This window comes from Dermacentor albipictus, chromosome 10, assembly GCF_038994185.2.
Source record: "Dermacentor albipictus isolate Rhodes 1998 colony chromosome 10, USDA_Dalb.pri_finalv2, whole genome shotgun sequence".
In the NCBI taxonomy this organism is placed as follows: Eukaryota; Metazoa; Arthropoda; class Arachnida; order Ixodida; family Ixodidae; genus Dermacentor; species Dermacentor albipictus.
In genome coordinates, this window is record NC_091830.1 from 88,340,954 (window position 1) to 88,367,048 (window position 26,095).

General features: G+C 46.8%; 1 protein-coding gene across 3 annotated transcripts in view; it reads left to right on the forward strand.

The window, feature by feature from the left end:
- The window catches only part of LOC135910222 (scoloptoxin SSD14-like), a 63,599-nt gene extending 49,642 nt beyond the window's left edge, over window positions 1-13,957 (forward strand). For all 3 annotated transcript variants that reach the window (XM_065442276.1, XM_065442277.1, XM_065442278.1), the window contains 2 exons: window positions 4,726-4,854; window positions 13,745-13,957. In XM_065442276.1, coding sequence (XP_065298348.1) covers window positions 4,726-4,854; window positions 13,745-13,888 — 273 coding nt within the window. In that variant the 3' untranslated portion in view covers window positions 13,889-13,957. The remainder of the gene's footprint in view (window positions 1-4,725; window positions 4,855-13,744) is intronic.
- The last annotated feature ends 12,138 nt before the right edge of the window (window positions 13,958-26,095 follow it).

Sequence of the window (26,095 nt, forward strand, 5' to 3'; positions counted from 1 at the left end):
CGCTACCTTTCGAGTTGTAGGACACATTTGTGTAATATGCAATAATTTTGCTGTATTGCCATTTTCAGGATTTCTAGTGGCTGATCACGAATTTTATGTTTTGGTGAAGTGCCCTTAGTTTAATAAATTTACTTAAAGTAGCCTCCTTAGAGTTAAATATATTTGGGTGCTTGAGTAATTATGCCGGATATACTCCATATAGACTCCATATTAATCTAGCCAAATTGCCTTTTTAAGAACCACAAACTGAAGTTTGGTGCTGTGAATAATGTGCTCTAGAGCGTCTAGAAACATGTATTCTACCACCTAAAGACATAGTTTAGGCAAAAGGGACTTAAGCAATGCTTTTACACAAAAATTCTGTCATCAAGAGTTTCACGGAAGCCTGTGTGGTCGGTATGAAACATGACAAAGAAAGAGGCCTGTAGACCAACCAAATACAACATTAAAAGCAATACACTTCGGCTTCCATATGGAAGCCTTGTTCACAATGGGGCAAAAAAAAAAGTAGAAATGCATATTTAATACGTTTTAGCATAAGACGGGGGTGGGCTCCTTGATTTCAGATGAGCGTGTGTCCTGTTGATTGCATCTCTAGGGAATCCGGGTACAGGCATGGCTTCCAATTTCGTTCCTGGTCGAATGTTGTCGCTATTGTGTTTAGTCATTGCTGCGTGCTCTGCCAAAGCATTCGATGCCACTTTTTTCTCATCCACATCGTTCTGATGTTGGCGTAGCCATTGTTTAAAGTTGCCCATCGCCCTAATGTAGATAGCATTCATATACACATGTTATGTTTCAAAGGTCAGAATCCGTGTCAGTAAAATTTTGGATACGGTTTGTTACTGGGATTGCTGTCTCGTTGGTTTAGCATGGCTTGTCACTGGGATTGCTCTCTTGTGTGTTTCCCTTCTTGTCGGGTTCCTATGGATTTGATTTTGTGCACAATTAGATGTTACACACGCACCTTGCATATACATGAAAAAAAGGTTTACAACAGAGTTAACATACATGCATGGGTACATGTATGTTTCAACAAAATACTCGAGCCTCACTTCTGCCTACAGAAAAAGAAGTTATGTCTCCTCGAGGGCATGGCTGCTTGCAATAATGAAACTCCAAGCGAAGGTTTTCTCTAATCCCTTACTTTGATGTCTAAATGCTTATGTGGCATGTACAAACTCCTTGCATCAATTTCTCATTGGGATGAGCTCTCTAAAATTTAATTTTCAGCAATAATGGCAATAATTATCTCATTTCACCTGTCTTCTAATGACTCTAAAATTCTATGCTTTTACCTTGACGAACCTTTATGAAATTAGTTTGATGAGGCCCAACCTACAGGGCTTTCTAAATTGAAGTTATCAGTACCTATTAATGACTATGCTATGAAAATACTGCTTGTGTATGTGTTTATTTACTCTGTCAGACAAAATCTTGACAACCACGTGCAGTCAGTAAATTGAAAACTGCATGTCTGCAAGGGGAAGTCAGACAATTGTATTCAAAGACAATTGCATCTTGTTTGACAGTTCTCGAGCACTTGCGCGTCACTAATCGAGCACAGCTTGACCCTTGACCCAATGCTCAATCAAGCTTGAAGCTTTCAATGTCTGCTAATCGCTAGAACAGCACCGGATCTCACTTTGTTTCAAGGGGTGGCATGCATTTGCTTTGATCTAGGCAGATGCATATCTTTCTTCTGTATTGAAGTTCTCAATGCTGTCTAGCCTTACGTGAAAGTACACAGTTCACAGCACAATGCATGCATGGTATAGGTAAGGCTGCTGTGTTCTTTAATCAGAATTAACAAGAAGCAGCTACTTCCGTTTTTGCAAACCTTACCCTATTTCTTAACCATTTCTTGATCAAAAGTGTATAAAATGAATCTGTCCTTTTTCTATGGTTTCACAGGTAAAATTAAAAAAAATAATTATGGGGTTTTACGTGCCGAAAGCACTTTCTGATTTTGAGGCACGCCGTAGTGGAGGACTCCGTAAATTTCGACCACCTGGGGTTCTTTAACGTGAACCTAAATCTAAGCACACGGGTGTTTGCGCATTTCGCCCCATCGAAGTTCGGCCACCGTGGCCCAGATTTGATCCCGCTACCTTGTGCTCAGCAGCCTTACACCAGTTTCACAGGTAGACATCGGCGACGATGAATATGTTGAAAAGGGCCTGCTGAAGAGGCTGCGCCTGGATGCTAACAACTCAGGCTTTCAGTTCGGGGTGGGGGGGTTGGGGAGGCTTCCTCAAAGCTCCTTTTACAAAAGAAGAAGTTGAAGGGAAATCCTTCTTTGGGCGGCCGTCAAATGCCTTCCACAGAAGGATCCGCTGAATTCCAAGGTCAATGCCATACTCGGTACGTGTGTGACAAATAAGCATCTTAATATTTTTTGTGCAGTTTTCAACAAAACTCCTTTCATGGCAATTTCAGTGCTATCTTAGGGTAGTGTTTTCTTTCCTGCTAAAATAGCCATTAACCTGATTATAATAGCGTATTATAATGCAAGCTTTGCCACTATAACTAGAACATTGTCATTACTGTTCGCATATGTATTTTTGTGATGGAGGCCCTGTTCATATGAATGCGCTGACAATATAATATCCTATCTTGTGGAAAGGTAGCATGTTTAGTAAGAAGCTCACTTTTACAATGTCTGCCTGCACAGCAATGGCATTTTATAATCTTGCTGTAGAACGTCCATAATATCTGTTCAACTGCTTACATGTTGCTTGTATCATTTCTTGGTTCTTAAGTGCCACACATAAGTCAACTCGTCTATGTACCTGTGCCCAAGCAAAGCTGCAGCACAGTTTCGACTGGCCTCTTGCCTTTCCTAAGATAAGTCACACATGAGACGTCCATGTACTGGTCACGATACGAATATCGAAGTTCATTAAACTGAAGTTGATTTACAGATTTTGTTTTAGATGACAATTGGTATGATAGAGGTTATGTGTCGTGATCTGTTGCTGTTACGCAAATCCATCACGCTCCCAGCTCTAATGCACTAATTCAGCCATTTCATGCATTTTAGTCCTTTGCACAAAACAGGTGGAGATGTTTAGAGCTCACAGGCTTGAAAACTTGTGTATTGTGCACTTCCTTTTTCAGAAACAGATGCATGGTGTGTTGCAATGTCACAGTAGCGAAACCAATATATTGCCTTTTTTTCTTCTCTTTTATATACTATGCAATGCAACATTGCAGCGTACGTCCAGGGCAACTGAAGAACTCGTCCTCATTACTAGCCTGGGGATATTAAGTGGATGTGCTCAAGCACACATGTAAACCTGTCTTCTTCTGTTCCATGCCACACCTAGACACCTGGCAAGCGCTATTCGCCACAGACAGATAGCTGACAGGATGTTACTAGCAAGTTGTTAGGATGTATAAAGGGGGTTAATAAATAGTCGCTTCACACTCTTTAGGAAGTACATACAAATTTTATTCAGAGATAATAAACGGTTTTATTGCAATATATAATTGCAAAAGTAATTATCTCTGAATAATATTTTATATACTTCCTAAAAAGTGTGAAGCGGCCACTTATTAACCACCTTTATACATCCTAACAACTTCGTAATAACATCCTGTCAGCTGCCTGCCTGTTTCGAATAGTCGACAGGATGTTACTAGCAAGTTATTAGGATGTATAAATTTGGTTAATAAATAGTCGCTTCACAGTTGACACATTCTACCGACATTAGATAATAAGCAGTCGGTAAGAATTCTATCGGCATTTTATATCTATATTTTCAATTCAATATCGGTGGCCAATAGTCGGTAGGAGGTTACTAGGAAGTTGCTACGGTGTCTAAACATGGTTTATTGAATGTCGATAGGTTCTAGTAACATTTGTCTAAAGAAAGTTTATTACTAAAGATTTTTGTAAGGGATGCGAGTTGGCTTGTACTTCCTTCCCAAATATCTGTTGACTGCGCGAAATCACCTCCAAGCGGCAAAAAAATAGATTTCCATACTTTGAACATCATACGCAATTGAGTCTGTTCCCATCGGTTATTATTAAAAGATGGCTGTCCATCTTGTTACGTCTCTTAGGCGGGCAAAATGTACTCACTAGAACATAGAATATTCGAAGCGCGTAGTCTCGACCAAACAAGTCCTGTACTCGCGAAGAAGTTAATTTTTGCGGTAGAACTTTTCCTAGCAAGTGACGGTAGCCAATCGTTGTCAGGCATATTTTTAAGCGAAGGCAGCCGGCCAATACCGAACGTCAGTTGCCATCGAAAAGCTTTGCATAAATAGCGCTAGGTCCTTTGGCTAGTATCCCGAGGCTGCGACTTACAGTCCTATATCCGGCATGGCATGCACTCGGGCTGTTGCCAAGTTATACCCCTCGTTTTGGTCAACCGAACATTTCATCGCTTCTTCTCTTAGTAAGCGTCACCCGCCGTGGTTGCTCAGCGGCTATGGTGCTGGGCTGCTGAGTACGAGGTCGCGGGATCGGATCGCTGCCACGGCGGCCGCATTTCGATGGGGGCCAAATGCGAAAACGCCCGTGTGCTTAGATTTAGGCGCACGTTAAAGAACCCCAGAGGGTCGAAACTTCCGGAGTCCTCCACTACGGCGTGCCTCATAATCAGAAAGTGGTTTTGGCACGTAAAACCCCATAATTTCCATAAATCCATAATTTCATTTTTTTAGCAAGCGTCTCTACGGGGTACTGAGTATGTTCGCAACGTTTGTTAATTGCAGCTTATCACCTGCGTTCGCAACTACACGCTGCCTCGCTGCGTGTGGAGCGATGCGCGCGTGCAGCCCACCTTTCGTTCTACTACGCCCAACTCGGTGTTTGCGGAGCCCAAGACCCGGTACTTCGACCCGGTACGTATACGCTATCGCTATGACGGCCGTGGCAAGTGTCTCATGCGTGTACCGTATTCACGGGCGCGCTCTTGTAAGCTTCGCCGCAATACAAACGTGCTTGAGGCAGAGCATTTTGTACAAATGGTCTTGCGCTGAAGCACAGTGACACTACCTGGTTGATGGAAAACAGCGCGCACCGAGAACAAAATGATCTTAGGGCGATAATGAAACGCATACGAGAAAGAAACACTAGACACGCAGAGCCGCCAGTGTGTCTGTGTTTATCTCTCTTGCGTGTGTATCTTTTGAGCGCCCTAAAGCCATGTTGTTCAAATCGCACCTTCTTGCCCAGGAAGGAAGTTTTACCGAGAGCAGAGCGTCGCGGCGAAGTATACGAATAGACACAAGAGTAAATCGCTATGCACTAAGGTGCCTTGTGTATTGCGCTCCGACATAATCATAGCGACAAGGGTGACCGTGGAACGTACACTTATTGCATTCATTAATTAAACATATTCAGTTACTGCCTATTTGTTCGGGCACTACTGAGCTGAAGAAGAAGAAGAGGCTGCGCACGGTTGCACCGCACATGGGATCCGCCTTTACATCGGTAAACCCTGGATAATTGTCGTCAGCGCTGCCACAACCAGCCTCAATCGACTCCTCACGTCGAGCGGAACACGTGGACACCCAAAGCTATACTGTGGATCTTATGCTCCACGAATTACCGGACTCTGAACTTCGCAAGAGGCGCCCGCCCAGCTAAGCATAACGACGGGTAGGGTCTAGCCGAAGACCTTGACCCAGTTCGGCGCACCAATGGCCATCAATGATGGCACCGAGATGAATCTCGAGCACGCACAAATCCCACTTCCTGATGAACCTGCAGGCGGAGACTGGCTCACTCTTAAGTACGGTCGGAAGAAAAGATCGACTCCCACCAATCCACCCCTCCAACCCCGACACCCATCGGTTCCCCGATAACCCCGACTCCCACCGCTGCCCCGAAACGACCTCAAGGTAATCATCCGTCCCCGAGAAGGACTCAACCTTGCCACCTGGACCACGCCACAGGTTGCTGAAGGCATGAAGATGGCATGTCAGCACCCCACTACTGAGCACGTACGGACCCTTATGGTAAAATTGACCCAGTACAAAAGATCGCTATTGCTAGCACACCAAACGAAGAGCTAGCTATGAGCATCCGTCACATCACTACAATTCACCTTGGCGGTCGATAATTTGCAGTCACGGAATATGTGGCGGCACCCGACAGCTCCGTCAAAGGGGTCATTCATGGCATTCCCGCAGCAACTCCCACAGAAGTCCTCCTTAACGGGCTCTATGCACCTGGCTGAGAAATCTTACATGCCCGTATGCTGGGACAAACCGCTGCGGCAGGGATCACATTCAGTGGCAAGGCTGTACCCTCCTACGTGCGATACTACAGCGGTGTACGATGCAAACCATACTGACCAACCACGCATTTCTGCCGCATCTGCCGCCAAGTCGGCTACCGTACCGATGTATGCCCAACTCCAGAAGCAAACGTATGCCCCCAGTGTGGTACACGGAACCGCACTCAGGACCACCCCTGTCACCCCCGGTGCGCCTTATGCCAGGGGCCTTGTCCTACAGCTTCCAAGGAGTGCCCTGATCGACTGAAGAAGGCATCCTCAGCATCCAAAATGACCAGCCGCCGGGACTACTCCTGGTCGAAGTCTCGGTCACGTACAGACCAGCAACGGAAGCGTTCCCGCTCCAGGTATCACTCCTTCTCGCGGAACCAACAAGGAGCGACCCGGAACCTCAGCGGACCTGCTGTACCGGGATCACAAGCGGTGAGCTGGTCAGCACGGCTTTTCCCCTCTCACACAGTCCACCAAGACAACACCCTCTCATCACGTCTACACACAGCACCCACCCTACACAATTCTTCACCCATACACAATACTGATGTACAAATGCTGAATTCTAGCTGAACTAAAGGCCACCAGAGAAGAAAACAAACGCCTTCATGAAGAAAACAACAAACTTCGCTCGCAGATTGCAGAACTATACGCCACTCGTACTTCCACTCAGCATTCCACACCAATAACCGCACCCTCAATGCCATCATCTTCGCAACATTCTGAACCCTTGATGCTCGCGGAATCATCAAAACCGACAGAAATCGCACAAGTCGAGAAGAAAGTTGATGTACTGCAACGGCAGCTGCTAGCAATGCAACAAAGCATCCAGCAACTGGCAAGCGTTATGGAAGAAACACGGCTCGCAAAAGATCAGCGACGCAAGGAAGTTAGAACACTAGTACAACAGGAAGTAGAGCAGGGACACCCTGCCGATCCACCCGTCAGCCAGGACGAATAGCAAAACCAACTACAGAAACGAAAACCCACTCATAATCGGGCAATGGAATTGCCGCAGCTACAAACGCAAGCAAGGATCACTGAGAGAGTACAGAAGTAACGCCAAAACGGCACCAAGCGTAATCGCACTACAGGAAACGGGCACACACACCCAACTCAAACTGCCTACAGCACGCATACCACCACGCCTGAAAGCCGCGTGGCCACACTTAGACTTAAAACGCTCACAACCACACAACACACAATAGATGGCAGTGAAGTCGATCATTACCAAATTGAGATCCTGCCGCTCCAACGAGGCTGAAAGAGCCTTTTCATACTGAATATATACAGCCCACCGAAGCAGAAGCAGGCCAACTTCGACTACTTGATCACTAAAGCGATTGGCATAGCCAAAAAGAATAGTGTGCTGATTGTAGGCAACTTCAACGTGGCTCACCAGGCATAGGGCTACACGACAGCCACATCAAAAGGCACTGCACTCCAGTACACGATACAGCAGCACCGTCTCACATCCTCACAGACCCCGCGTACCCAACACGTCTACAAAACAGCGTCTCCCGAGATACATGCCCTACATGTCCTGACCTCACCCTCACTAAAGAGATACAACAAGCTGCCTGGCACAACACGGAGGAAACTGTGGGCAGTGGCCACTGCATACTTGCCACCACATTGAATGTTACGCATGCACGCCAGCCGATAAAAAAACAACACTGACAGATTGGACAGCTTTTCGCAAAGAGTGAGTGGATTACTCCTCAACGAGTATTACATATCTTGAGCAGTGAGTACGAGAGCTCCAACAAGACGCAGCCAGACATTCAAAACAGATCACACTCACCACAGACATACCGGCCGTAGACCCGCACCTTCTTCACCTCTGGGAAGCACGTCGAGGCCTTGTTTGGAGATGGAAGCGCCAAAAACATAACCATAAATTGAAACTACGTATAGCGAAACTCACGGCAACTGCGGAATCTTATGCTGGGGAGCTCACCCGTCACAACTGGCGACAACTATGCAACAAGTTGTAGGGTAATCTTAGCGCGGCCAAAACATGGTCGCTGCTACGCCATCTTCTTGACCCCACACAAAGCAAGGCCATTAGCCAGTAAACAATCCAACGTATCCTCCACAACCATCCGGGTTCTGATGACGAAATTCTGGAGGAGTTGCGGGCACGGTACAGAGGCGATTTTGAACCCGCACAAGCACACCCTCCAACCTACAGCGGGAGCGACAATTCCTCGACAAGCCGATCACTATCACTGAGATGCAACAAGTACTCCATGCACTCACACGAAACACCACCCCAGGGAAGGACAAAATAAATAACAAGCTCCTGCGCAATCTGGATGATGGCACAATTCAATCTCTTACTGACCTCTTTAATCATCACTGGGAAGCGGGTACGCTACCAGCAGACTGGAAGCACGCGGACATCATACTCATTCCGAAGCCAGGAAAACTCTCCAGCTTATAAAATATGAGACCAATATCACTGACTTCATGCCTAGGCAAGCTTATGGAACATGCCATTCTGAACCGGCTTCAACCTTACCTAGAATCCAGCGACCTCTTTCCTGAAACAATGTTCAGATTCCGGCCCCACCTTTCTACCCACGACATCCTTCTTCAGCTGAAGGAACAAGTTCTTGAACACATCTCACCGCACAACACCGGAGCGATTTTAGCACTCGATCTCAAAGGTGCTTTCGACAATGTGGCTCACCATGCCATCCTTACAAACATAAGCCTCACGAACTGTGGTCGTAATACTAACAATTGTATACGCGCCTTTTTAAGAGACCGCACGGCCACAATAGGCATTGGCTCACTCAAAACCCCGACGCTGCCTACCCGCAATAAAGGAACCCCACAAGGTGCTGTTCTATCACCCACCTTTTTCAATATTGCTATGATGAAATTACCTGACAAACTCAGCGCAATACCAGGAATCAGGCATGCAATAACACCGATGACATAACTATCTGGACCACCACTGGTTCCGAAAGAGAGAAACAAGACGCCCTTCCACAAGCGACCGATGTCGTCCAGCAATATGCAAAAACAAGTGGTCTCCGGTGCTCCCCCGAGAAGTCAGAACTATTAGTCGTTCGACAGAAATCACGAAGAAAACTCAATGAACTACCCCGCATCACACTCACCCTCGACGACAAAGAAACACCCACAGTAAACTGCGTCTGCATTCTCGGACTCCACATACAACAGGACGGCGGAGGCGCATACACCATTCAACGTCTCAAGCAGACCACCTTCCAAATAATGCGAACGGTCAGCCGTATCACCACCAAACAATACCGACTGAAAGAAGACGACATAATACAGCTAGTCCAGGCCCTGATAATCAGCCGCATTGCCTACGCTGCCCCGTACTTGCCCTGACTCTCAAGGAGATAGATCAATTAGACGTACTTCTTCGGAAAGCCTACAAGCAAGCGCTCGGCCTACCACCGGGAACAGCGACACTCAAGCTTGAAGCCCTAGGAGTCGATAATAATATAAGACAAATTATAGACGCCCACCTCACAAGCGAACGAGAACGACTAGCCCTTACGCCAACAGGAAGAACAGTCCTAGCGCGCCTAGGCTACCCAGCACACTGCGAAGGCCACGAACAAGCAATCCATCTGGCCCCCAGCTTCCGGGAGCACATCAAGGTAGCCCCTATCCCCAGAAGCATGCACCCGGAACAACATGCCGATCGTCGCCAAGCTCGCGCAAGAACTCTACAGACAAAATATGGCAGTCTACCCACTACACTATACACAGATGCCGCGCAGTATCCCCAAAGAGCAGCCATGACGGCCAGCGTTGTCGACTATTACCTACAGGAGGTAGTCTCGATGACGGTCCGCACTGCCAGCGCCCTCGTAGCGGAGGAGACAGCCATCGCCTTGGCCATCACCTCCAGTCTGACCAACGAGTACTTCACAATTATTACTGACTCCCAGGCAGCTTGCCGTAGTTACACAAGAGGCAGAATATCTTCAATCGCCCACCGACTCCTCATACAAGCCTCCCAATCCCCGGACGTTGAACTAGTGTGGACTCCAGGACACGAGTCCCTCCGTGGAAATCAGCGTGCGCACGCTGTTGTGGCGCCCGAGCTCATGCCTCCCGGGCGCCACAAGAGAGGGATCTGGCCGCATCCATGGATCCCGTACCTTTACAATACAACGCCATACCACAACACCACAGATTGAACAGACAATACCCACCTCCACACAAGACGCTCTCATGTGAAGACGCCGTAACATGGCGACAACTACAAACCGATACATACCCCCATTTAAGCAGACTACACGCAATACACCCTACACTATATTCGTACAAATGTCCCCTTTGTAATGAATACGCCTCTCTATATCACACCATATGGGCGTGCCCCAACGTGAAGGCGGCCCGGCAAACACCCAACCCCACACCCGAACAGTGGGAGGCCGTGCTGACTAGTTCGGACCTTCGTAAAGGCCGATCCACACGACGGACCAAGTCTGCGGGCCGATCGGTCACGTGATGCGACGTCACGGCCCGCCGCGGTCCGGTCCGGCGCAGAGCACATCCACACGGCGGACCGCCATAGGAGACGGCGGAGCAGACCAACAAGCTACACTAACGCTTTTCCACGTTATCTTGCAATCATTCCGGCTCGAGTCCCACAAAGCAGGGAACTGCTCAACGAGGGATACAAAATAAAAAACCTCCTCGTCATTCCAAGAGGACACGGTGTTTAAAAAAATATATCTGCTGCACGCACATGTAGGCGGAACGGCGGACATGAAACGACTGGCTTTTGCTGAGCCGAAAACTAGAGTAGATTTGGCTCAAGACACTCTGTTGCCGGACAACATTCGCTGGCTGCGCCAAAATCGCTGCGGTTAGCGTGCGGTCCGCCACCAAAACTGAAGCTGGAAAAGCCTCGGCAATTTGTTGGACCACGAGGGCCGCGGTCTTGCGCGGGCCAACGGCGGTACGCACGAACTGGTGACGTCATATCACGAGATGCGCGGACCGCGGTCCAAAAGAGCAATTTGGTCCGTCGTGTGGATCGGCCTTAACCAGCAGCAACTGGTGCGGCGGGCCCGGGAGACAGCAAGAGCCGCAGGAGCCCTGGACTAAGGGTACCTCCCGCACAAGCAGAAAGACACCTGCTTGTGCTTGTTTTTTTTAAATAAGTGTTTCTCCTCCTTCTCCTCGGGCACGACTCACCAAAGCTAGCGGGCCAGTTCAGCTCCGCGTCTATCTACAAACATTTTAGCGCCACATTTCCCCTAGCAGGTGTGCTTTGGAAACACTGGGGCACATACTATCCTTATCATTCTGGTTGATGCGCCGCCACTTGTTTAGGGTCCCTAGGTAAGACTCAAGGTATCGCCATTCTCCCTCTCGCGCCCCCTTCCTCCAGTAATCGTCCCTATACATGGAGCGCCGCTAGCGCCCCCTCAAAAGGTTTCAGACCTCTTTACGCGCGTGCGAAAAACAAGTAGCTCTTAGGTTGTGTCACACTAATTTATTATCAACACTCGTTTTGAACCACTTTCTCTAGCGGTAAAGCTTGTTCGAGCATATATGGAAAATTATGCTAGGTTATAAAGCCTTGAAATCTTTTCTGGGCCATGTGACTGCACTGAGCCAATCACGCACGTTCAGTGGCGGGTGAGCTCAAGGTTGAGGATGATGGCCGCTAGATGAAAGAATGGTGCTACCTAGACGCCTTTTAGCTACGGGCTTTGGACCCGCGTGTACACCAGCGCCACATGCAAATAGCAAAAGCAAAGAAAATGCAAATAGCAAAAGTTAATACGATATTCAAGGGTGGAGAAAGAAACAACTTATCAAATTACAGACCGATATCCATACTACCCGTGTTCTTCAAAGGTTTGGAAAAAATAATGTACGCTAGAATAATTGGGTTTGCCAACAAATGCAATTTGATTAGCCCCACCCAATTTGGATTCAGAAAAGGCAGGTCTACAGAACTTGCCCTTGTCATGCAAAAAGAAATCATTCTGAAAGCATTCGTTGAAAAACGCCTGATAGCTGGTATATATATCGATTTCTCAAAGGCGTTCGACCGTCTAAACCACTTAACAGTAACTAAAAAACTGGAAGTATACGGAATTAGAGGCACACCGCTTGCGCTTATAACATCCTACCTGCAACATAGAATGCAATGTGTTTGCATTCAGGGAAATTTATCTACATGCAAAGCAGTTACCTCAGGTGTCCCCCAAGGGAGCATACTTGGACCGCTTCTATTGAATTTCTATATCAATGACATTACACACGGTAACCACGGCACAGAGTATGTAACTTATGCAGATGACACAACAATTTTTCTTCACAGTCATCATTATGAAACTCTTGAAAGTAAAATTAATGGAGCTCTCCGCGATTTACACAAGTGGAGCATAATAAATTCGCTTGAAATTAACATAGATAAAAGAAAAGCTATTATCTTCACACCTCGACAGTCCCCTGCAACACCCACTTTGAATCTAATCTTATGCAATTCACGTATAGAAATTGTTGACTCAGTAAAGTCACTTGGTGTAATTTTCCAAAAGCATATGTCTTGGGACATCCATGTTAACCAAGTTGCCACGCAAATTGCAAAGGGAGTAGGAATTCTGGCGAAATTCAAGTTCCACTTACCAAGAGCTGTCAAACTTCATATTTATAACGCACTACTTTTTTTCACATTTGAATTATTGCTGTCTAGTATGGGGCACAACCACGTTAACGAACCTGAACCAGTTGCTTATGCTGCAAAAGAAAGCACTTCGTCACATTGCATGTATTGAAAGTACTGCGCACACAAGACCTCTATTTTTAAAATACAATCTTGTAGCTGTGCATAAATTGTACCCTCTAAATCTAGCCAGAAAATATAAATATGATTCAGACGGTCTTCTACGTACACTTTCAGAGTTGACGCCACTCACAAGGTCTTATAATTCACGCAGAGATGATACCTGGAAAATACCCTTTACACGCGTTATGTTAACAAAACAAATGCTTCGTCACATGCTTCCAAAGCTGCTAAACGAACTTCATCAATACGGAATAGAATTAGAAACAACTGGGAACCGTGCAATCAAGGCATTTTTTGTTGCGAAAGATTGATTCATTTCTTTTGTATGAAAGCTACATATTATGTACAATTTTGTTCCAGATTTCCGCATTGTTATTTTTTGGCAGTGTTACAATTGTAGAAAGCATCGATGAATTTATTGTTATGAATGCCTGAAGGAATTATCATTGTTCAACGTGTACACACATTTTTGTATTTCCACTGTCTCACTGAATGCCATGTAAACGGGGGCTCGAAGCTTCTCAAGTGGATAAATCCACTTTTTTTCGAGCCCTCGTCTTCCACAAAAGAACAGATTTGTGGATGGAATAAAATTTTTTGATTGATTGATTGATTGATTGATTGATTGATTGATTGATACATCAATCTAACATTGCTATGTACCCATGCCACTTGAGCACGAAACGCCCTGTCGCAGGTATCCCTTCTTCGCAAGCTGGGTGACAGCGTTACACAGAAGACCATCATGTCTTCAGCCACGGGCATCATCGTCACAAAGAGCGGCTCTTTTCTGGCACCCAGTGACACGAGACATGTTGATGGCAGCCGCTCGGGAGCATGAGCAAAATTAGATCACTCCAACGACGACGGAAGAAAAAGAAGGGAAGAAAATGCCGTTTTCTTTCGTCTCAATATATCTTACTTCCGAGCCATTCATTAAGACGCAGACCCTACGTCTCAATTATTACGCACCCTAATGAGGCAGAGAAGAGGCGCATGTGAAATTCTACTTCTCCATCGAAAGCTTAGTGCCAGTTGCTGCTACCCTGTGCAAGGTAATTTCTAATTCACAGTTCGCGGTGCTTCTAAATGAAAAGCTTCATCTACGACTGGATCCATATAATACATGGCGGATTCGGCGCAGTGCTCGGTACTCACTACTCGCTGTAGTTTCGGAAATCTGAAACATTGTGCATGTCACGAGTAAGCTCCTTCTCTGATTATTGACCCGAACTCGCAGGCGGGAAAATGTCAGAGTGTTACGGTAATGAGTTCAATCCGACAAAGGGATACGTGGGCGAACGACAGCCTCGTCAAGAATGCTTAACCATGTAATTTACCCACGGAAGCTCGAGGAATAATTTGCTGACCGTCAATACGTGCCTAGCACGACTGTCCAGATAATGTGCAGTGCATACTGCGCACCATACACGACTTTAGGAAGCAATTCTAATTTCATGCGTAGCGGCTCTGCCGGGCCTGAAGGACAGAGACAGAGGTGCATCCTTTAATGGGCGTTAGAGATGTTTGCATGGCCATACAGTCCTATGCCAAGCTACTCCAGTTGGCGTGGGTGAGGCATGAAATGACTGACGCATTCATATTGCGCATGCACAAAACATACACCAGCAACAAACACAAGGAAATGCTGTAAAAACTCACTAGGGTGTCTGGTTCCGGCCAGGGTGTATCCGATGAAGATTGTGATCGCTCTCGTTGCGCGTAATGCACTAGGAACAGTTAAAAGCTATCGATTGTCGCAGTAGACTTACTTATTAAGTCGTCAACTTTTTTTTTTACAGAACTGAAGCATCAAGCTTACCACCGCAAATCAACAATACAAACAAAAACGCGCAATCGCAATCACAAGCGAATCAACTTCATGCATTGAACACAGCTGTGAAACTTAACCTAATTTTGTAAGTGGGACTTTAGTAAGACATGCGTAAGGGTTGTAGCGATTCCGTGTAAACCGGGAACAATTATGTCGCATGTGTCCGCCTCAGATACAGTAGTAACTTTTTTTCGAAATACAAAAGTGCGATATTAGTTCTTCAGGGCTTAGATGCGAATTTGTAAAGTTCGCTCTTTGGGTAATTTGTGGCTCAAAATCTAAATTGTGCTTCCTACAGTCACCTTACGTGCAACAAATTTCGTTCAAATCCCTCCAAAGGTTGCCTAAGCATTTCTGCGTTTCTCATGTATTCGAACGGGAAATTAAATTTGGTCTCGAGGTAAAACCACCTCATTAGCTCTATTAATTTGCGTTTTGAATTGTAGCTTAGCTATTCTTATTTTTAAGTTATCCCTTGGAAGTCTTGCGCCTCCCTCCTCACCAATACGTCGAAAGGGTACGATCCACTGTACCACACTCTGCCTTTGCTTTTCCCTATTCTTTTTCTTAATTAACTTTATTAATTCTGTTATTTTTCACGGCAGCTGACTTCTGCATTACGCATCTTTTTTTTATTTGAGAAAAGTTTTCATTAGCACATTGTTTTGTTCCTGTAATACCACCCGATTCTCGACCTATATCCGTCAGGGTTCGCGCCTCTTTCGAAGATGGCGCGCACGGGCACACGTTCACCTCTTATTGCTATTCCCCCGATTTCCTTTTCCCGCGCAGGGTAGCCAACTAGAAGCTCTCCGGGTTAGCAACACTGCTTGCTTTCGCTCTTCCTTCAATGTGCTCTGTGCGTATAACGCATCTGAAGAGACCTACAACGTATAATGTGATGCTATACTGCCGCCACTTGTTGTGAAGCGAGTCCTTGAAGGAATAACTACACTTGTAGCGGGAATCGAGCTTGAAACTGCGGCATGTTCTCGGTCCGTGGCAATGTACCACCTTCGCGTCGCGTGGCCACGACAGCTCTGCTGATGTTCCTGTGCGTCTCTCTGTGCGCGTGTGTTTCCAAACTTTCCCATGTTTGCTATAGCCCCAAGGAAATTTTAAACTCCGTTCGAATGATGTTCGGTCCCTCATAGTGGGTATGAACCATCAGCAGAGGGGAAAACAAACAATCATTCTTTACAGTTACCAAACGTTTAACGAACTGTTACCAAAATGTTGACAAACTGAATAAAAGCCTACACACATACATCTGTACACTAGAAAAGTGGCGTAATACGTGAATGAGAGAGCTGGGCTGTTTGGCGTTGTTGCTTTTGCTGCGATCTGATTCCCATCTGTCTCAACGCAAACGATCTTTTTCTGCTGGAAACTATGTCGCTTAATACTGTTTATCTGTTCCTCAACGAGAACGAGTGCACATTTCTCACATTTCCTCTGAAGGCACCTTCAAAAATTGAGCTAGTTTGTTCTGCATGAGTAAATGTATAACACACACACAAACGCGCACACACTACCGGCTGTACAGTATTTCACGAGTACCCGCCGTGGTTGCTCAGTGGCTATGGTGTTGGGCTGCTGAGCACGAGCTCACGGGATCGTATCCCGGCCATGGCGGCCGCATTTCGATGGGGGCGAAATGCGAAAACACCCGTATACTTAGATTTAGGTGCCCGTTAAAGAACCCCAGGTGGCCTCCACTACGGCATGCCTCATAATCAGAAAGTGGTTTTGGCACGTAAAACCCTATAATTAATTTTTTTTTTAATTTCACAAGTATATACTGTCAAGTATTTTCGTCCCATATATGTCAGCTCTCTTCCGTGGCGTCCGCACACTGAATCATCATTACGATAAGTATCATCATCATCAGCCTATCTTTCTGTCCACTGCAGGAAGGCCTCTCCCAGCGATCTCCACGTCCCCCTGTCTTGCGCTGATTCCAATTTGCGCCTGCAAATTTTCTCACTTCTTCGTCTCACCTAACTTTCTGCCGTACTCGACTGCCCTTTCATTCCCTTGGCACCCATTCTGCAAAACTAAAGCCAAGACCACAGAGAAAGATATTCAACAAGAGCGGACACTCCAAGCCCAGTGGCCGAGTAGACTGTAGCGCACCAAGCGGATGGGATTAACACCTTCCGGTTTCGGTTTTGGGTGCGCGCGTTTTGACGCCAGCTGGTACACGCCACGCCGGCTCCACTGATCGGTGCGACATTTTTTTTTTTTGCGTCTACTGCTGAATTACGAGCGGCCTTGGCGCAGAATCATTTTGTTTAGTAAAAATGATTGCGAACGATATGTACAAGCCTCCACCGAATATGTGGCACGAGCAATTTCATAAAATAAACGCAAGACATCATCTGAAATGATGAAATGTTTATTTTGCTCTATATAAATGCTCGTTCTGGGCTTTTTGTGCATTCATCCAAAGTTGTGGCACCAGGTAAGCAGCAGTCGTTGACGTACGAAGCTCCACCAGATGCCATCAGCTGAAAAAAAGTAAATTACAAGCATGTCTCATTTTGGTATGTTGACCTAACTGCTAGGACTGCGTGTAGAGGCGAAACGTGTTTAACTGGTGAATGGGCGGCATTACAGATAAATTTACTTTTACATACATTTAGAAGCAAATCAATGCCATAGAATATGAAGAAAACATCTGATTTTCAAGCATCCCTACCTTCCGGGGATTTACTTCCTTCACCTCAAGAGCACATATACAAGGATGACTGCGCGTTTCCAGAACAACTTGGCCTCGGTCGACGCGATGGTACGCCAAATACACAGAGGTGGCCATGACACTGGTGCTGAGCCAGACCATGTTACACGCTCGCAGAATGCCTTCTAGTCCCACTCAAGACAAATTAGTGGGTGAAAAGCCTTTTTTCAGTCGCTCAGAAGACAGATCATATAGTTCTTGGTTTTTGAGCTCCTCGGCGTTATCTTTTACGCGTCCTGCCGGCACAAGCAACACACTCCCGTGTTATCACACTTAACAAACGCTCGTCGCGTATTCGACAAGCGCGAGCATCGAAAGAAGGTGCACGTATGTTGTTGCAGGGCCATAAAAAGCGTCACAAGCTTGTCCCACTAAAATTCAGTACGCGCCGAACTAACTGTCACCACGGCCGGCTTGCTTTTTTGCTAACTGCTTCACAACCCTAGGCGCGGCGAGCATGCCTCGAAAGTAGTTCAAAAGGTTACGAAATCAAATACAATGATTTTGTGGGTCAGAGAATGCGTTACGAACTTGTCCCGGTAAAGGCCGATCCACACGACGGACCAAGTCTGCGGGCCGATCGGTCACGTGATGCTACGTCACGGCCCACCGCGGTCCGGTCCGGCGCAGAGCACGTCCACACGGCAGAGCAGACCAACCAGCTACACTCTCGGCCAGAGTTTTATCATTGTTAGCATTCCGGCTCGAGTCCCACACAGCCGGGAACTGCTCAACGAGGGATACAAAATAAAAAAACCTCCTCGTCACTCCAAAAGGACACGGTGTTTGAAAATTATATCTGCTGCACGTACGTGTAGACGGAACGGCGAACATGAAACGACTGGCTTGACTGGCTTTTGCTGAGCCGAAAACTAGATTGGATTTGGCTGAAGCCACTCTGTTGCCGGACAACATTCGTTGGCTAAGCCAAAATCGCTGCGGTTTGCATGCGGTCCGCCGCCAAAACGGAAGCGGGAAAAGCGTCGGCGATTTGTTGGACCGCGAGGGCCACGGTCTTGCGCGGGCCAACGGCGGTACGCACGAACTGGTGACGTCCTATCACGTGATGCGCGGACCGCGGTCCAAAAGAGCAATTTGGTCCGTCGTGTGAATCGGCCTTAAGATTCAGCACACACGAAACTGCGGCACACGGCCGAGCTTGTTTTCGCTAACTGCGGCACAAATCCGGGCGCGGCGCGCGTGCCTGAGAAGTATCCCAAAAAGTAGCGCAATACAGTAATGTTGGGTGTCAGGGAAAGCGTCATGAACTTGTCCCAGTAAGATTCGGTACGCGCGAATCCCTCATAACGGTCGACTTGCATTTCACTAACTGCGTCACGTAGCCGGGTGTGGCAAGCGTGCCCCAAAACTACCGAAGTTAAGTAACGATATTGTTGGGGCTCACAGAAAGCCTCGCAAACATTTCCCAGTAGGAGTCATTAACTCAAATAACTGCGCCAAAAAGACCGAGCTATTCTCCGCTAACTGCGTCACTAGTCTCGGTCTTGTGCCGTAAGCCTAAATTTGCTACGTCGCCGACTGTCAAACAAGATTTCTCACACTGCCGTAGTCCAAGAGAGCAGTGGCGCCATGTCGAAATGCAGAAGGAACGCATGAAAACGGCGGGAACCCAACAAACGGGCTACGCTTGTCGGGCTTCACATGCTTCACGAACTGCACAGGCGCAGCCGGCCTCGCTCGCTTCGGGGGCACGTCTGGCGCATGGCGCATGATATGACGCATCTGGCGTGCCGCTAGCTTGTTGCTAGGTGACGCAAGAAAAACAGGTCGCGAAGTATAAGTTCATTCTATCTATTCTATTCTATCTACGCGGATGACATTACTATATGGAGTGTCGGTGGTAGTGATGGAGAACTTGAGGCTAGGCTGCAGAATGTGGTAACGCTTACGGAAGAGTATCTGGGTCTCATGGGGCTCAAGTGCTCCACTAAAAAGTCGGAGTTGTTGATCTTCAAATCTCAGAAGCTAGGTCGTAGGCCGAAGGGTTGGGTACCGGAAGTTGAGCCTTGAATTAGGATTCATGCTAGGGAAGGGTCGGTGATACCCAACAGTGAAGCAATCAGGGTCCTGGGTTTTGTACTTAAAGCGAACGGATCGAACATTAGAACCATTCAGCGTATTGCCAAGAAGACGGAGGAGGCCATAAGACTTATAAGAAGAATCTCTAATACGCATAGGGGTTTAGGAGAAGAAGGTGCGATGTGCATAGTTCACGCATTTATTATGTGTCATTTCTCGTATGTGGCATCTATGCTAAATTGGAATATAAGGGAGAAAAATAAATTCGAAGCATTAATCAGAAAAGCCGTTAAGACTGCGCTTGGTCTGCCTATGACTACGTCAAACGACATGTCGTTACGACTGGGTTTGCATAATACTTTAAATGAAATTGCCGAGGTTCAGCGTAGTGCACAGAGGGATCGGTTGCTAGGTACAGCAGCGGGTAGGTACATTTTCGAGTCAGTTGAAGAATCGGTGGCTGTGTCGCACGATAGGGCTCCCCTACACGAGTTGAACGTAAACTTTAGAGCCAATATCATGGTTCGTCCGTTTCCGCGGAATCTGCACCCCGTGCACTATGTAGGGAGGCAGGTCGCGAGAGTTTGGGCTTTGTTGCGAGAGGCAAATTATCAGGAGGAGGAGTCTGCGTCTGTTGACGCCGCATGGTTTAATGGTAAAAATGGTTATTCGCTGGTGGTGGCAGATGGCAAAGGGAGCGTTAGAAATGCCGCTTCCATTTATACCAAAGATCTGGGGGTTGCCGAACAGGTGGCTATTGCTCAAGCACTAATTGATTCAAGAAGAGTTTTCGTGTTTAGTGACCAGCGATCTGCGATTAAAGCCTTCTTGAGAGGACTTGTTGCGGAACCGGCTAACAGACTGCTGCAGGGTAAGGATATCACTTCGCATACAGTTAGTTGCTTGGTTCCCGGCGCACATGGGGACAGTGGAGGGAGCCCAGCGTAACTTCAACGAGGTGGCGCACAGGGAGGCATGAGGAGTAGTGTGCCGTGTACTCCCTGATGGGGCTGGATCTCCCACTCCTGAGTACAGGGACCAACTGTTAACCTACAACAACATCACCAAGCACTATTACTTAGGGCGCAGGGCATTCCCGCTGCCACATCCTAAATTAAATAGGCCGCAGGCGGTTACATTAGGGCTTCTGCAGACACGAACGTACCCTAACCCGGTCATCATGAATAAAATTATTCTGGACTGCGGGGTTTCAGTATATTGTAGTAAGTATGGGGGTTTGCTCGATTTAGAACACATGCTTTGGCGCTGCTTGGCGTTGGCCGCTGATGGTTCTCGAGGTGAACAATGGTGGCAGCGTATGCTGCACAGTGAAGTGCTGGCGGATCATCTCGGGGCTGTCCAGAGGGCCCGTGTGACGGCAGAGGGGCTCGGCCTCTCTGCACCGACGTGGGAGCGGCCCGCATCAGTACCAGACTGATCCCTCAGGACCTACATAATGTTCTTCATACCACACCATATAAGTTCATTTATACGCAAAAGTTTTTAGTTTTAACGGGAAAGAATAAAAATAAGTGAAACGTTGGCTGTGAGTTCATTTCACGTACCCTTTCTTTTTTTTTCCGGTGCTCGCGTCAACTAACGCATGGGATTAACGCTAGGCGTGACGTGTTTCCTGTTCCCCGTTTTCGCCGAGTGTCCTCTCTTGTTGAATTTCTTTCTCTATGCCCAGACCGGAATCCAGCGTCGGAAATCGCTTCGGCAAAAAGAATTTCGAACCACGCATATCCAACCACACAGGTCTTCCATATGGCGCAAGGAAGTTACTGAACTAATGGAATCTCTCAAGGGAAAACACGTAGAAAAATCGTAAATATGACTTACCCACAACCTACAGACTTGATAGCGTCGGATTGTAATTTGAATATATGGGAAACATAATTCTGCTACGCGGAAACTCAAACACAAGCCCCTTTTAATGCAACAGCGTCTTCCAGCTGCCTGCCGTTTGAGGTCTGTCTTAGTAGGATCGGAGTGGCCCCCTCGGTTCCTTGCACACTATAACAAAAAAGAACCACAAAGCTCGTCTTCGTGCATAGCGTTCGCCACCAGCCTTTCCCGGTGAACATTTCCCTAAGTTGCAGTTGCCGGGAAGCGTGAGAAGCCGTCATGCATCTTTGAATGCTATTGCGTTCCACTTTTGAAGACGAAGCTTAAGCGTCCTCTAATTATTTTTCTAGTAATACAAGACACGTGTCTCACTGAATGTTAAGTGAGACTTTGCAGTGTGACCTAATGAAAATAAAGACTGTTGTCGTAGCGACTTACGCCTCGTAAAAGGAAGAATAGTGTAGTATAGATACAGTGAGCTGTATTTTCGACTACACATTTTTCCTTCGTCTTCCAGACCGTGTACCCCTCTTTCTTGCAGAATGTTAGCGGCAAATCTGGCCATTCGTGACTTAAACCCATCATTGGAATGCGCTGTGGAAGTAACTCATTCTGTGTATCTGTGTACTTTGCTCACGGCATCTAGCGACTTGCGGGTACTGAGAGTTTAAATTATTAGTACCCCATTGCTTAAGTGATATTCGATTGGTTCAAGTACCTGGACCTACAAGCCTATTTCTAATTCAAAACTACAGATGCTTTGGTGAAGGGCTGCGACCATTCAAGTTCTCCCTTCATCAGATTTAAATATAGCTGCAAGATTTTGGAAGCAAATTAAGTGGCGAAATTGCTCTGTGCAGTCTAGAACGAATTTTCGTGTTGTAACCACGTATTCAGCCCCTGGAAATGTAATCTATGCCAAACATGAAGGCGAAGTAGCCACCAGTAGGTTACGTAGTCTGATATCACCTGAAATATTTATTTAGGCAGCACTGACACTCTCACCAGTTTGTATTATTTTTTTATAAAGAAGATGGCACCATACAATTTCTGAAAAATTTCTTGTCGGCGATTGGTTTATTTACCCCGAAGGATCTGACCATCGAATTTGAAGGACCTAGTTTTTCATTGCGCGACGCAAAGCTCACCCTTGGTCGTGTTTACACTTGCAGCGGTTAGATCCAACCTCTAAGCAGCCTCTAAAAACGAAATGATCCCCCCTCCAGCAACGCTGATGTGAGAGCGATGCCTACATAGCCCGCCTCGCAATTATGAAAGCCGCCCACCGTTCTGCTGTCACAGGAGTGAGTACTACTATGCTATACCCTCCTACATTTGGGCCTTTTCAAATACGCTTGAAAATAAACAGCTGGTACAATGAGGTTGCGTTATTGTGCAAAGATGCATCATCGCTAGTAACTAGCTTACTCTTGTGGACCGTCACGAAACACTCAGCTTCGACCATTCGTACACTATCGGTGTAGTCCGCCATTTATTGCACGTACATATATGGTGTGCATACATTCAAGTGTGCGCCCATTCACTTGTTGACACGTTGGCGATAGAGTGGGCGTAACATTCCATGCCAGTTCGGGTAGGTATGTGTAGATAGAGTGCGTGAAACGTACTATGGGGGGGGGGGAAGAGGACAGGAAACGGCGCTACTTTCCTTGCGATTGTTTAACGAGCGGCACTCACTCTTGCTGACGTTCGGGGCTGAAGCACTTCCTTTGAAGGTTAGCGATAGGACGCTGGCCGACGAGCAAATCTCCGTATTCTCGAAGAAAGCCGTATATCTCGAAGTGCTGGTAACACGTACAGACAGTTGCAGTGGCAGTCCGCGGACTAGGCCACAGAGATTCATTTCATTCCTTAATATGCCAGTCAGAATTTTTGCAGCCAAGTTCTGCACACGTCTTCAATCCACATGATTCAATCCAGCATGATCGGAGCGCAGTGCGTTAGCGAAAACTTAGTTTCATTTTCGACAGCTCATCGCACAGAACTGAATACATCAAGGAGCCCAATATAGAGGCTGAAGTAGAATTAAGGACTTACGTTAGGAACAAGATCAGAACCAACCCTCTCCCCAGAAACATGCATCCAGAATATAATGTCGAAAGAAGGAGCGCAAGAGCTAAAGCACTCTTGCAGGAAATAGAGCAACAGAACCAACTGGCAGCTATAGTTGATGCTGCCTGGGTGAAAGGTAAAAAAGTATATACGGCCATTGTCTCAAATTATCAAGGAAAGGTGGAAGACACTATCACTATTTTTACCAAGGACCGGTGGCAGAACAAGCGGCAATTGTTCTTGCCATGAGGAGTAATAAGTAGGCCTGCATTTAAAATTCGAAATCCGCTATCAAGTGTTTTGATAAAGGCTACGTAGCTGGAGTTGCAGCTAAACTGTTTGAAAACATTCGGATTATGAGAACTGAAATCCGATGGTTTCCTGCGCACACGGGGACAGTGGACGAGACTCGGGTAAATCTCAATGAGGTTGCTCATGACTTGGCACGAGGACTTGCTAGCCGTGACAGTCACAACCGAGCCGTTCACCATCAAGCCAGGGAATCTAGAGATCATTTAATGACATGCAATGACATCACCAAACATTACTATTTAGGACTCAGGCAATTCCCATTGCCACATTCAAAATTGAACAGGGCTCAGGCAGTCTCGCTGCGCTTATTGCAAACAGGTACATATCCCACACTGCACACCATCAATAACATATATCCAGAGAGCGAGATTAAGATGGACTGAAATGATTGTAATGACATCAGTGCAATCAGACATATGCTGGCGGGGTGTCCCGCGACTCTCCCCAACCTCGTTGGGGAATGGACGCAGTGGGAGAAAAGGATTCAAAGTCTATTGTTTCAGGACCAACTAAGTGCCGTCCAGAGGGCCCATGATGTCGCTGAAAGGCTTGGCCTGACAGTGTCAACGTGGGAGCGGCCCGCCTTGGCTTAAGAAGTCGAACCTCCGGACCTCATTACAATAAACGTTTTCACACACACACACACACAGACACACGCAGAAGCAAGGTGGAAGCGGTAATGGTTTCGTATTCGTGCGCTGTCGCTGAGGTGACGTGCGGCGCGCTGCCAGAAACGCCATCTTGTTTCTCTAGCGCGAACTGCTCCGGGAAAATGGCCAATAGCACTGACGCAGTGGTTACGGCGCAAAATTAAAAAGGGAAAACTTAGCCTTCGATTTTCCGCGATAATAACCCACCCCTAACTGTAAAGTAAACGCATATAAGGAGAAACATCTGCCAGTATAAAGTAACCGTATCGCTTAACTTGTATTTTATTTATTTACCGTGCTGGAAGTCCTTACAGGCAACAGGCTGCAGGGTGGGAAACATACAAACAAAACACGACTTACGCAAAATGCAATTTAAAGTTGCATTCGAAAGATGTTGATTTGGCTTCGCCCAAAAATTCCAAAACGACGCCATTCAAATCAGCAATTGTTGGTCCAAGAAAAGAGCATACCGACATGTCAATCCGTGAATTGCGAGGAATAGTAGGACAATGTAATATGATGATAGTTGGTGCTAGGAGAGCTTTTTTCGCGTTGACGCAAATATGACGGACAATTCAGTATAAATTTACCGTTGGAGCAGTGAGAAAGGAGCTTTAAATTGTCTATTTTTCTCCGCGCAGAAAGCGACTCTATGACAGCTTTTGCCAGCAGCTTTGCCACCGACTGAGTTTGTCGGGAGACAGAGTTGATGAAACCTTCATGGTAATCTTCGGACGCTTCCATACTGTTTCCCTCTTTGTTCATACTTTCCACACCAGTCCTGTACATATTATCTAAGGCTGGGCGTGCGCTATTTTGTTAAGCGCCAAGTTTAATACAAGGCGTGTCAACAGACAGTTATGGAAAAAGCAACCTAGCGTTGGGACACCCCGCAGATGTTTTCTACATAATCGTGTTGTCCGTTTAAATAAAGCCGTGGACAGTTGCGACTCGGGAAGAGAATTGCTCAGAGCTAGTCCTTGTCGTTAAGGGACCCGTGTCGCAAAACATCCTATGTCGGAGTCGGACGTCGCTTGACGAGAAATCATTCAGAGCAACCACGCAGGCCCTCCGCATGGTGCAGAGGCGTTATATAAATAATTGAATTCTTCAAAGTAATATATGCCAGTAAAATCGTAAAGTACGACCTACAGAGAACGTACAGACTTGATAGCATCGGAGTTTAATTTGAGTACACTAAAATACATAATTCTGTTTCGCGGAAACTACAACGCAAACCCCTTTTCCTAGCGGCTCGCCCCGCTCGGCTTCTTGCAACAGCACCATCACGCTCGCCTCCGTACGGCCGCAAGAAAGCTGCAGTTGCCGGAAAGCGTGACAAGCAGTCGGGGAGTTTTGAATTACATCGCGTTCCACACACACAAAAAAAAATAGCCAAGCTGAAGCGTCCTCCATTTTGTTGTTGTTGTGGTTGAAGCATCCGCAGCTATATCGGGAATGTCTCGGAAGAACAGCGAACAAGTGAGGCATTCACTGATAAAAGGTGTCTGCCTCTCGTGAAAGAACAAAAAGCGCGAAAGTGCCGCAGGA